The sequence below is a fragment of the Sprattus sprattus genome, assembly GCF_963457725.1.
Source record: "Sprattus sprattus genome assembly, chromosome: 12".
Classification (NCBI taxonomy): domain Eukaryota; kingdom Metazoa; phylum Chordata; class Actinopteri; order Clupeiformes; family Clupeidae; genus Sprattus; species Sprattus sprattus.
The window spans coordinates 21,135,396-21,149,046 of record NC_137910.1 but is presented as its reverse complement, the minus strand read 5'-3'; the positions used below and the strand labels follow the sequence as shown (position 1 = coordinate 21,149,046).

At 39.9% G+C, this 13,651-nt stretch overlaps 1 protein-coding gene across 1 annotated transcript; it reads right to left on the bottom strand.

Annotated features, from left to right (window-relative positions):
- Positions 1 to 996: 996 nt before the first annotated feature.
- cfap36 (cilia and flagella associated protein 36) lies at positions 997 to 13,154 on the bottom strand. Its single transcript, XM_080849410.1, has 11 exons — positions 12,980 to 13,154; positions 12,258 to 12,322; positions 11,518 to 11,619; positions 9,630 to 9,744; positions 8,788 to 8,875; positions 6,456 to 6,621; positions 3,489 to 3,603; positions 2,990 to 3,147; positions 2,484 to 2,642; positions 1,757 to 1,843; positions 997 to 1,582 (listed from the first exon to the last, which is right to left on the bottom strand). Exons 1-11 carry the CDS (start codon positions 13,080 to 13,082, stop codon positions 1,499 to 1,501), a joined length of 1,242 nt encoding a protein of 413 aa, XP_080705536.1. The 5' UTR covers positions 13,083 to 13,154; the 3' UTR covers positions 997 to 1,498.
- Between the last annotated feature and the right edge of the window lie 497 nt (positions 13,155 to 13,651).

The window sequence follows — 13,651 nt, the reverse complement described above, 5'->3', positions numbered from 1 at the left end:
GGTATACGCAGGTATACGGAGTATACCCACTTATTTTTCAGTCAGCATTGAGTATACCCACTTCTCAAAACATATACATGATTGTTAGCTGCCTTTGTTGTTCACTTTGTCTCATTGATGGCTTATGACTTTCATATGAATGCAGGCATAATAATGGGAAAATGTCTTCAGCGACACCTACATCTATATTTTTCCTTCATACATGTACATTTCAATGCAAATGCTGTACTGCACCACTGTTATACAGTTGTATAGTATAGATGGTAACAAGGCTGCAAACAAACAAAACAAAGCAAATAAAACTGAATACATTTTCAGCAAAAAATTATAGAATAATCTGTTTTATTTCAATGTATCATTTCATTTATCCGTCTAAATACAGAATCTTTCCATCTACAGTGATCTTAATGTTGTCTGGTTTTGAACTGAAAGTTAACTGTTTTATCTAAATACCTGCAAAAAATGCTGTAGTTGCACAGCATTTTGCTGGGGGTGAACATTCACTGAGACAGGTATCCATGAATTTCCGAAGAGGTCATTGACTGCATTTTGGATCTAAGCAATGTAAAGTATCCACAGTTTAGCTCACATAGTATACTGATGTAGTGAAGTTTTGAGAAAGTGTTAGTGTAGTATTCTTTACAACAAAGAAATGGGGTTGAAAACGTAGGTAGTTTAGGAATAACCCCAACACAGGCAAGCAAGGCAAAAGTCTATTGTAGTAATACACATACCACCAGAAATTGACTTTGACAACATAACTTTTTTCATATGTGAAAATAATGTGGAGGTTAAGATGTCATAAGTGAAAACCCCCTTTCTTCTGTAATCCTTCAACAACAAAAATGTACAAAACACCAATGATTCGGTATTGTAGCCAAAGAGAACTATACTTTATTTGCATATCACAGATGTGCAGTTTGAATGACAATATGTAATTGTGTCCTCAAGACAATGATCTCAACACATGATGGGTACCTTAACAACACAGCAGTCAAACCAGAATATACAATATTTACAAAACAACATACAGCATTACCCATTGACAGCACATATGCATATCAAGCTACAACACAAAATGAAAACGAACACATAGCAACATTTAGCTTAATGTTGTTGTATGCCCAAGTATGTGTGAGCCGGAAGAATGCCTGTTACAGGTCAGTTATGCGCAACATGTGACATGTAAGTTTGCTATATAAGTGGAATGAAGACGTTTAAATACTGATGAACAGTATCTGATCCTTAGGTGAAATTATACTACTTTCATACTTGCTAATTCCAAGTGAAAAAGGAGGGTATAGAAAATTGTTTATTAAACATAGCATTAGCATATATGTATTACATAGATAGAATGCATGATTAAAATAACATCTACATACGGGACAGTTTCAAATGCTGTATTTTAATGGCATCCTTCTCCAGTCTCCTGGTATATTTATAGTCCATTTTTAACAGTAATCTCTCAGTGGTCAAGAAGGGCTTTAAAAGGGAAGAGCTACTTCTTGATAACCTCTTCTTTTAATTTTTCTGCTAGGTGTTTCCGTTTCTGTAACTTCTTTCTTTCCTCTACCGATATTTCCTGCAGATGAAGAAACAAAAAATATTTTTTTAAACATTATGCTAAATTTTCACAAAAGTAGGGAAATCAGGAAGGATGGTGTGTCTATAGAGCAAGTCTCTACTAAGAGAAGGATAGAGATGCTAGTGTGGGTTAAATCTACACAACACACGTGTCCTACATTACAACTGTCACCTTTGGCTTTTGGTCTCCTTGAGGTGCACCCCCTGGCTGTGAGGAGTTGCCATTACTAGCACTCACAGCCTTTTTGGGGACATTCTCCTTAGGTATGCATTTGAGTCAAGAAAAGGCATACAAATTGAAAAACATATTTATCACCTATAGGCAATCATCATGATTCAGTGCACATAAATGTAAATAATCATAGCCAACTTCATGAATGAAATAACAACAGATAATACCAACAAGCAGGACTTATTTAGCTAGATTTGAAGATTTTTTTTCCATGCATATACTGGACATGTTTGCTTGTGTTGGACCTCAAAGTTAAATGGAAAGTGGTTCTTGCATTGATATTCTCAAAGTTTGAGGGATGATATCCAGTGTACTCTGAATGCCAGGTGTAGATTAGTGTCTAAATACTGTATGTGCATAGAAATAAGTGGTACATTTTTAATAAGAATTGCACTGCCATCTCCAGAAGGCCTCCATATGCTAATATTTTTTTTTCTGGAGAGAATCTACTGCCTATGTCTGGTGCATGTGGAGAATTTTTCAACTACTAATCCATAAGTTGAGCTAATTGTCCTATTGTCCACAAAAGGAAGGAAAACCTCATTATCATTAGTCTGCGAAAAAAACTGAGTTACATTTTACAGAAGTAATGAGTCTGTGTCTGCAGATGCTCTTCTCATGAGGATGCTCTGTGCCCGGGGGTTACCATGGTGACGCTGTGACTCACCTGTGTGCTGGGTGCAGCGGTGGGGGCTGCTGGTGGCTCCTCGGGGTGGGTCTGTTTGGGTCGCTGCTGCTCCTTTTTCAGGGCCTGCAGCTTGTCACGCTGCTGTCTCAGGTACAGCGCCCTCTGCTGGAGCTGCTCCTGCTGTGACGCCGACAACTCCTGCAAACACACACACTTTATCGGACCACTGCCTAATCTACACAATGCCTGTGATTAATGCCTGGTCTGGGTAGAACAAACCTGGTAAAATTCTAGACATGGTTTCATGGTAATCATCTTAATCATTTTGCAAAACCTTTGGGTGGCAATTAAGGATGTAGGGTTGAAAACACAAGTCAAAGGATTCAGGTTCAGAAGGTTCGGCAGGTTTCAGTGTGTGCTGCCGTAGGAACTTTGCAACAATATGCATTACTTCAAAAAAAAGCGTAAACAGCTCGTTGCATGGCTAAACACCAGAACAATGGCTGTCCCAAAGTCAGAGTCTAGTCTAGTTTAGAGGGACTCACCGTAAATGGCTTGGAGATACCAGCTTCTTTCTGTGCCTCCTCTAGCCAGTTCTCAGCTGCCTGGCTGTTGCTGTTGCTCTTCTCTTTGGGTGAGACAGGAGCACCTGTAACCGGTGCTCTCACCGCAGGGAGAGTCTTGCCATCACTGCCACCTCGCTCTAAAAGAAGCATGTCAGAAAATTTAAATCTCTAAACCAGGCAGAAGTGAGGCTAAGAGAACAAATGAACTTGACAGGTGGCATTGCACAGGTAGTATAACCCCAAAAACATTTCTGCTATCCCTGTACAATATATTTTGATGAAAAGATCTGAATTTGGGACTGCTTTACTTAAATGTGGTCAAATATTTGTACATTTTGTCAAAACATCCCACTTTACCCAACATACACATGCAATGAAATTAAATAATAAAGGGTGGACAAAGATTTTGTTTGAGTGCCTCAACCTTTACAAAACCAAACCGGGAGAGGTCTGAAGGAGCTGGAGGGGATTTGGTTACCTGCGGGCGGTTTGACAGGGCTGGCGCCGCCCGTTTTGGCTGGACTCTTGTGGTCCTTATCTCCTTTTCCTGACACCAGTCTCTTCTCTTCTTTCTTAGCTGCGGTGCTGCTCGTCTGAAAGTGGGTGATTTACATTTACAAAGTTACCACTCCAAGAACAGTGCCAAAAGTGAAATCACACGAGAGGGACATGAGAGACTGCTGGTGGAGCACAAACTGGGAACAGTATGCCAGGGCTGAAGCAGACCTGCAATTGCAAAGGCTAAATTAGATTCCCATTACCAACCTCTCGACCACAAGCTTCACGGCTACATTCACGCTGCATGGTGTATGTGACCCAATTTCGATTTTCTGAGGGGATGTGCCATTCCAGAGTAAACAGGACAAGGATTTGGCTTCTTTTTTTTTTTTTTTTTTAAATAGGAGCTCTGTCACATCCAATTGGGGTACTAAACCAGGTACAGTATACATTGGAAACATGCTCCACATATCCAGGCTTAGGGTTCACCTCTATATTCTGCGTCATATAGTTTAATAAGTTAAAAAAAGATTTGCAAAACAAGCAGCTTGATTAATATTGCTGGCACTTTTGCCTAGTCAAGTCACTGTCAATCAATGGTTAGGATGCTCACTTAACATACATAGTATGTGATCTCTCAACAACCATGACATTCACTTGGGGAGGAATATAATGTGGCTACAAACTGGTTCCAAACCCAATCTTAGTTATAAACAACCTAATCGCTTGCTTCGTATATGACTGATTAGATGATGAAATGAAAAATGAAAAAGGAGTGGTAATTCCTATTCTTTTGAAACTTTGAGCAAATACAGCCATGGACAAAAATATTGGCACCCCTGCACTTCTGTCAGATAATGCACCACTACTCCCAGAAAAGTGTTGCAATTACAAATGCTTTTGTATTCACATGTTTATTTACTTAGTTTGCATTGGAAAAACACAAAAAATCTGAGAAATAATACGAAATCTGACTTTATTCCACATAAAACTCAAAAAAGGGCCGGACAAAATTATTGGCACCCTCAACTTTATAATGGGTAGAACACCGTTAAAAATAAAGAAATACAAATATCTGAAATCAATTGCTTCCTGTAACCATTAATGTGGTGTCTTACACCTCTCTACTGGAATTTTGGACCACTCTTCTTTTGCCAACTGCTCCAGGTCTCAACTACTGATTTGAGATCATGCCCCAGTTGTGCTATGGGATTAAGATCTGGACTCATCTCGGACACTTCAGAACTCTCCAGTGCTTTGTCTTAACCATTTCTGGGTACTTTTTGAAGTGTGCTATGGGTCATTGTCCTGCTGGAAGACCCATGTCCTCTGACGGAGACCCAGCTTTCTGACACTGGGCCCTACATTGCGCCCAAAAATTATTTGGTAGTCCTCAGATTTCCTGATGCCATGCACACAGTCAAGGCATCAGGTTCCAGAAGCAGCAAAGCAACCCCAAAACATCGGTCCAGCTCCACCATATTAGCCTGTAGGGACCGTGTTCTTTTCTTTGAAGGCCTCATTTCGTTGTCTGTTAACTGCTTTACCAAAAAGCTCTACTTTGGTCTCATCTATCCACAGGACGTTCTCCCAGAATGATTTTGGCTTCCCCAAGAAAGTTTTGTCAAACTCCAGTCTGGCTTTTTTATGTCTCTGTGTCAGCAGTGGGGTCCTCTGGGTCTCCTACCGTAGCATCCCATTTCATTCAAATGGCGACGGTATAGTGCAAGCTGACACCGTTGTACCCTTTGTCTGCAGGGTAGCTTGAATTTATTTGGAAGTTGTTCTAGGTTATTTATCCACCATTCAAACAATCTTTTGTTGCATTGTCATCAATTTTTCTCTTCCTTCCACATCCAGGGAGGTTAGTGACAATGCCATGGGCTGTAAACTTGTTGATGACACTGCGCACAGTGGACACAGGAACATTAAGATCTCTGGAGATGGACTTGTAGCCTTGAGATTGTCCATGCTTTTCTACAATTTTGGTTCTCAAATCGTCAGACAATTCTTTGCTCTTCTTTCTTTTCTCCATGCTCAGTGCGGTATACACAGACACACAACACAAAGGTTGAGTAAACTTTGCTCCATTTTAGCTGGTTGCAAATGTGATTTCTATATTACCAGCATCTGTGGCTTGCCACAGGTGAGTTTAAATAAAGATTAAAGGAGCATTACATGCTTAAAATACAATTATTTCTTATAATTTTGAGGGTGCCAATAATTTTGTCCGTCCCTTTTTTGAGTTTTATGTGGAATAAAGTCAGATTTGGCATTATTTCTCAGATTTGTTGTGTTTTTCCAATGCAAACTAAGTAAATTAACATGTGAATACAAAAGTATTTGTAATTGCAACACTATTCTGGGAGTAGTGGTGCATTATCTGACAGAAGTGCAGGGGTGCCAATATTATGTCCATGACTGTATTAAACAAAGCAACTCTCCAGTTTTTAGATTTGATCCAAGACCTGTATAACAAATGCACATAACCCACCACTGCCACACTGTAGCTGCCCAGAGACATTCAGCTCTCGTGTGTGTGTGTGTGTGTGTGTGTGTGTGTGTGTGTGTGTGTGTGTGTGTGTGTGTGTGTGTGTGTGTGTGTGTGTGTGTGTGTGTGTGTGGCAATATCATACCATAAGAGCAGAGGCTACTCAGTGGGTAAAACCTTTGGGTAAATGACGGACGAAAGCCATTTATATTTTACCTCTAGAACAGGTTGTGTGTTTTTCAAGTGAACTTTTATTTCAAAGCTAAAATATATACATGTCACTAGTAGGGAAACCAACAAAACAGCCAACACACACAGACAAATCAGAAGCCCACATTGCCTCCCTTTAAATACCTTGGTTGGATTTGCCTCAGCGCTATTTGCTAACAGCAAAAGCTAAAGGCGGACATTGGTTCAGCTGTGCCTCGTCTGTTGGTGTCTGCAGGGGAAACAAACCTTGCCGGTGGTGTTGGCCGCCGCTGCCGGGGCCAAAGGAGGTGCCTGGTGAGGGCCGGTTCCGTTGGGCACAGATGGGATGGAACAGCTGCTGGACGTGGTTCCAACCTCCTCCTCCAACAGCGTCCGGCGAGCCATCTCCATGTCATACTCCTCCTTTGACCTCCTGTGGTGTGGGGGAGACGATAATATTGTCCATTTCATATTTTCATCTTACACCAAAATGACTGTCCATATACGGAGAATGAGAAATATCACTTTTCACCAAACAGAAGAGAGCTGCTCATATGAACCCCTAGTTAAAAGAAATGTTTAGCATTGTTAAGTGTGGACGAGGGAGTTCAACAGAGTCCTAGAAGATCATAAGATTGTCAAAGTGGAGAGAGATAACGAGGGGACATAAAATCCTCATAGGAAAGATTACATGGTTTAAATGACAGAGGGTGTTAATGAACAATAAAGAGCTGGGGAAAGGGGATTAACATGTCATGACATATCAGATCTCCAAAAGTTAGGGTGGCCCAATCAAATCAATGGAACTTTTTGCAACATTCTGAGGAGTTATTAAAATGACCTATTCAGTTTAAACAGTGCTAGTGAAACATTCTAGCTGGCTTGCATAACAAACATCAACAAGTGTAAGGGTTTGTCACTGGATAACTCCAATTAATTAATATCAACAAGTTAGCACTGCAACAACTAGGCCCTTAAAAGGGAACAGCTGGAACAACAATACTAACTCTATGACATGATTTTCAACAGCAGTGTATTGTCAAAGATATCACCTACACCACCCTTTTACAATCAGTTATTACTCCACCCAAACTCAACCCTGTTTGCTCTTACAGGGAAATGTTACATATGCAATGACACAACAGCACAAAACTATATTTCTCTTCTCTAACTAGTCACAAAAGTCCCTTTTCACAAAAGTTACAATAGTCCAAATTGTACTCTCACTGTTATTCAGGTGAGGAAATGTAAATTCACTAAGCTCCGTTTTTGTCATCTTTAGTAATACCAGTGTAATACTGACAGCTGCTCAACTGGACTAGTTTCTGTGCATTAGCTAAAAGTCTAAAAATAGCTTCACAGAGCTGATGGAGAAGTGATAACAGGTTTAATTAGGAAGACTGGCATGAACTCAGGGTATTTGGCCTGTGTAAAGCCACTCCCCACGATCCTTTAATTCAGTGGTTCCCAAATTGTTCATAGTAGGCCCCCCTTTGACAATGAAAAATGACAATGAATTCCCCTTTTTCATTGTCTAAGGGGGGCCTACTATGAACATTTTAGAAGCCACTGAATTAAAGGATCATGAGGGGTGTTAGGCACATGTCCATTGTATTAAAGATTAGGCTACATATCCCCTCTTAAGCATTTCGGTTCAACAGTACACCCTGGCCATATCACAGAGGTACAACAAAGGCTATAAACTCATTATCAAATAGGTTAGTTAAAGGCTACTATGTAAGAGGACAGCCAAACAAAATTGATTTGTTGTCGGTTGTTTAGAGTTCTAGTTCGGGTTTGTTCACCCTCAGCCCAGCCCCATTGCTGCATAATAATTGTAGATCTCGAAGCTTCTCAAACTTGACCACAGCAACATCAAACTAGGCTTGGGCGGTATCTATTTTTTTTTTCATACTGTCATACCTTCCTGACATTTTACCGGGTTATACGGTATATGTGCAAAAATAAATAAACTAAAAGCTGAGCTGTTATTGCAGCATGTATGACATTGCCTAGCCTAGTGGAGATATTGTGTGAGTGGTGGAGGCAGAGTGGCAGTTGAATAAAATCAAGTAGCTGATAAACTGCTTTTGTAGTTGGTCATCTCAAGATAAAGTTATATCTGGCAATATTGTCATGATTCCATATCTAGTCGTATTTAATTGGTAAGCTAGGACACCGATAGAGCGGAAATGGCTCAGTATTAGTTCAATAGAAAGAGAAGCGTCTGTATTTGTGACGTTAGTGAAAATCACACCTTAGGGATTTCTAAATACCCTGGTTTACTACAATACTGCCCATACCTGCTTCAAACTGCACCTTTAGAAGTTTCGTGTCCTTGAATGCAGTGCCATGGCAGGTTTCTGGATACTATACTTAGCTAAGCACAATAGATCGGTCCTGTGCCAGATCTTTGTGCCAACCGTGTCTTTTTCTGCCAACTAAGCTCAGCTCCTGACTAAGACTATTGTACCTGTCTGCTATACCGTTCACATCAGGACAAAAAGATAACAACCACCCCCCCCCATCCCCCACTTTCAATCCAGTGTCATTATGTGAAGTTGAAGAATTATGGTAAGAGGTCATGGACAACTCTCACCTGAGCACTTCCTGTAAAATTTTCATCTCTTGTTGTTCCAGCTCGCCCATAACGTCCTCCCCATCCATCAAACACTCAGGCAGTGCTCCTGTTGATTAAAACCCTGCATTAGGCTGACAGACTCAGCAAATATTTATCATGCTCAATATTACTGCTTCACACAGTACTCACTACTCATTCTCCTGCTCATATGTGCCCTTAGGTATTTTAGTTTGTTATTCACAGCCAGATTGTGTACTGTGTACAAGGACCAACTCCTGTTAATTATTAACAAGGTTAATGTGGCGCACAATCTGGTCATTCTAAAACATGCAGAGATGCTGACTATAAAGACATAATGAAAAAAAAAGACGATAAACAAGTGTGAAGGTGGAGGAACACATTTGAAGACTTAAGTACTTTATATTCTGTACTTGGAATAAAGCAGGCAGAGATAGTCACTGTAAAATACCAATGTACCTCTGTTTTTGGTACAGCATCACAAATAGCAATACAGAAAAATGGTCTGGACCAGGTGAGACATGAGAGTTGAAGTGCTTGGTTAGAAGCTAATGTTGGTATCAGCCTTCACATTAACTTTGCAAAAAGCAAACACATAAAAGTGGAGAACTCTTGACTCTTTTAATTGTCAGTATCAAGTGGAGATGTATTACTTAAGCCACTTATGTGCATGTGTACATGTGTATGTCTTTTGAGTGTGTGTGTGTGTTCATGTGTGTGTCTTTGAGTGTGTGTGTGTGTGTGTGTGTGTGTGTGTGTGTGTGTGTGTGTGTGTGTGTGTGTGTTTGTGTGTGTGTGTCTGTGTGTGTGTGTTTTGGGGAATGGGTGTGCCGGCGCAGTACCATTCCTCTCTTTTATCACACGTAAGGCCTGAAGCTGAAGCTCCATGTTCTTCTGGACCATCAGGGACCGAAACATCTGGAAGTCATCTGTAGCCAGAACTGGCTGGAGTACACCCTGTGAGAAGGAGCAATGGTCTACTTACTGGAGAAAAAAAACTACAAATAACTATTTATCCTAAATATTATCTTTGTTGAACAGAGGTAGTTCATGCCATCTGCAAGGCAAATGGACTGTATGCTACAAATATCGCTTATTATACAAAACATGTGACTGGTTGTTATGCATGACACTAAATGACCAAAACCATCCCAATTCATCAAACCCATATCAGCAGTGAGCCATTTATGACATAATATATTCTCAAAATAAATGTGCCATTTGGTCTTTGCTCATCTTTTTATTGAGCATTGTTCATTTTTCGTATTCAAGGTTAAGGTTAAGTATTCAGCAGACGCTTTAACTATAGTGACTTGCAGGATGCATACACAGTGATAATATCAATGTTACACGATGAGAATAATCCTAATCGTAAAGTGGACTATTTTACTTATAAGCTATGAAGCTACATTAACATTGATTAGAAAGTAGTTCAAGTCCCTTTATCCTTGCAATACCAAGTTATTTGCATGCTATACAATGAGAATATTCCTAATCGTATAATGGACTATTTTACTTAAAAGCTATGAAGCTACATTTACATTAACAAAGAAAGTAGTTCAAGTCCCTTTATCCTTGCAATACCAATTACACAGATGAATGCATTTAGCTATTCATCTGTAAAGACTGTTACTTCTGTAATGAACACGAATCGACACCAACCCTGGGATATATCTGAAACTAAATGCTTTTATGTAATTAATTTAGTGTTGCAAATACATTTTTGTATTCATCGGGATAGGCTGATGACTTTTCATGGAAGAAAGACTGCTGAGAATGCAGTCTAAATAGGAGCTGACCTAATTACGTTTTCCATCATGATATTTTACAAAATCCTATAGATAGCTATATGGTCTGCTCAGCTGTCAGTCTTTGAACAGCTTAAAAGGGGACAAAGCATTCCTTCCACTTGGCATCCAAGACTTGGATTCACAGCCTCCTAGTAGCTTAATCACAAGTGCACGCTTTTCTGTTTCTGGCTTATGTAGAAGCCCTGCACAGCTGGGACTAGGGATTGCTCTTTGGCAGGAGTAAGTCCCTGAAGGCGTTTACTTTACTTGTGTAACCCAATGCAGCACAGGTTCACTAATCTGCACATGAACTAGTCATACCTGACATACTGAAACCGTAACCCTTCCTTTTAGGCTACTAGTTTGCCGTCTCCAAGCTTGTTTATTTCGCCATCGGAGACTGAGATGTTTGTGTGACCTTTTTATTTTGTATAATAAAAATGTATTCAAGCTTGCCATGAGAAATCGAAAGTCATCACATGGCCGCTTCACACCTTTGGAATAAGACGAGTGTTAATGGTGAGCAAGGGGACCTGTACAGACTTGCTCATGCAGTGCAGATCGGTAGAATGATCTGCATATAGTTTATATAACCACCCCAGATCTCCGTCTTGACTTCACCAAGCCAGGTACTTGGCCTGTTAATATCATTAGAAGACCTTGCAAAGCCCCAGACTCACAATGAACAAACTAATCCCCCTTTGGACGTCTATGAACCATGCTTCCACAAAGACTTCTGTATAGGCACGTCTACACTAATTCAACACAATGCTGTTAGCATGGCCATGCTTATCGACTGTCGAAAAGGACATAGCTCTCTAATGCTGAGATTTAGTTTAGTGTTCTTTCCACATTTGTAATAAGCAGCCTAAATTGTGTTTAAGATGCAGTGTTTCTCATTAACTTATGAGAACAATGAACTATATCAAAGACGGCTTACCTGCAATGTTTTGGATTTTGCAAAAGGAGAGGCACATGCTTCCACAAACTGCTGCTCGTTGATGCCCACTTCTTGCATGTAATTGTCTAGCAACTTCTCCGCCTGATTAAAGAGATGTACTAAAGTTACTTGTTTGGTAATGGCTAGATAAATTATTTACCTCAAACTTGTACACCAGTCAAAATGGGCCTTGAATTGCAATCTAATCATCACATATTTTAAGTCATTTTGATTTACCAATCTTGGATTGTATCACGATTTAGTTTTCAAAATGTACATAGGATAACAGACTTAAACTGCTTTTAAGATATAAATGCACATTTTAAGTGTAATTAAGTGATTATTAGTCTACACACAAATTGACTTGTACTGAAGTCCCAATAGAGATGTCAAAACGCTTATCTCCTTATGCATGAGCTCTTTGGCTGGACACATTACATGCACTTATTCAATTAACCGACTTCAATATTAATGATGAGATTAAGGGAACGTGCATTTATGGGGCACGCCTCCACAAAGCCACTCGCCTGCAAAAATCACCGTTCATTCTAGGCTACTTCGTTTGGGAGCATCTACAATTGTCGAACGTCTGTCTGAGCCCTCGAAATGTATGGGCATACCTACTGGGAGGCTGCGTGCGTGTAGTAATAATAATACAAAAAAATACTTTGCTGCCTTGTGATAGTGATAATACAGCAATGTGACCGAACAGCGAGATCCAAAGTCTTCATGTTACTCACCAATTCTTTGTATTGCTGGTGGATTTCTGTGTACGTTAGTTTATTTTCGTCCTCATCGTCAAACACTTTAAATCAAAAAGAAATACAGTCAGCTTAATTCCGTTAAGTCATGTTATGCATGCCTCAGTTGTTTACCTTAACCTATATAGCTAGGAATAAAGTCAATGTTAATTTTAAATTTTAACTCGTGTTAGATTATACAGTTGGTGTATATATAATGTGCCTTACAGTGTCTCAGTTGCAAACAGTTTTTGTGTTATAATCCATCACAAGGCATCATTATGGTCAGCAATAAACTTCCTAGAGCCTAGATAGTTAGCTTGCTAGCACTGTTATCAAACTGGGCTAACCCTGTATCCGTCAATGCTGTGATGATGTAACATTAGGCTAATGCACCAACCATGCAGTGGATGCACAATGTCAGTTGGTGTGTTGAACAGCTCAACCTTTTTAACGATTGCGTCGGCTATTTACCTGATACCAACGTTACGTTTCCTTTGCTGGTCATTCCTCAAGAAAGATTTGCTTTGAGTGGCTAAATAATAACATCGCTAACAAGCTACTGCTGTTCATCCAGCTACCACTTTATTCAGAGACAACGTTAGCCTGTTTAGTAAGCAGTTATAGTAAGCCAACTATATAATTGTAAGCCAACTATACAATTCAAATGTTTCAATACATAGAGTAAGTAACATATTTACAAGGTGTTATTGTAACTATACCTGTGCACTTGTTTTCCATAAAGTCGGTAACTGGTATCACCCATTCTGGACTACCAAGGTATCCAGCAATGCTCTCCAAGACCCATTCGCTATCATCGGCCATGTTAGTAACACCGTCTGGTGTTTCTTACTGATGAAGTTATAGCCCACGATGGCACGGATCCTCACGATTCAGACTCAATAACTCCTTCATTTGTTGCCATTCGGTGTACAAACACACTCACACACATACCATACACACCCTTTTGGGCCACATGAAATTCCTCTGGGACTGAGAAAGTGCGCATTCATGAGGTTCGAACTGCCCGGATGCATGACACATAATCTGTATCCTTGGCAACTTGACGTCAGGGCACGCCTATGAAAGAGGTGATTTGCCCTCACTGGTAGCTTGGGAAGGCAATTCTAAGACTTACGAATTAAAAACACTCTTTTTGCTCTGAAAAAGTCCATTGTACGTAACAAAGGTAATGTTAAGAGTTATGTTCAAGAGGCAGGTCAACGGATGTCTTTATAAACCAAACAGTTGGCTCTAGGCTACACACCTGCTAGACTACGTAAAAAAAAATAAAAAAAAACCCTCTTTCAGCACGTTTCATATTTAAATGGAAAAAAAGACAATATTCCGATCATGTAAGAGATGTGAGATGTGAGAGACCTTCGGTTCAACGC

What these genes read in the sequence shown, in the direction of transcription:
- cfap36 (XM_080849410.1), bottom strand. Translation starts at nt 13,082, where the DNA reads ATGGCCGATGATAGCGAATGGGTCTTGGAGAGCATTGCTGGATACCTT. An exon ending in CGGCCAACACCACCGGCAAG is followed by an intron (nt 3,604 to 6,455) that starts GTTTGTTTCCCC and finishes ACCCACTTTCAG; the next exon opens with ACGAGCAGCACCGCAGCTAA. An exon ending in CCGCTGCACCCAGCACACAG is followed by an intron (nt 1,844 to 2,483) that starts GTGAGTCACAGC and finishes TGCATACCTAAG; the next exon opens with GAGAATGTCCCCAAAAAGGC.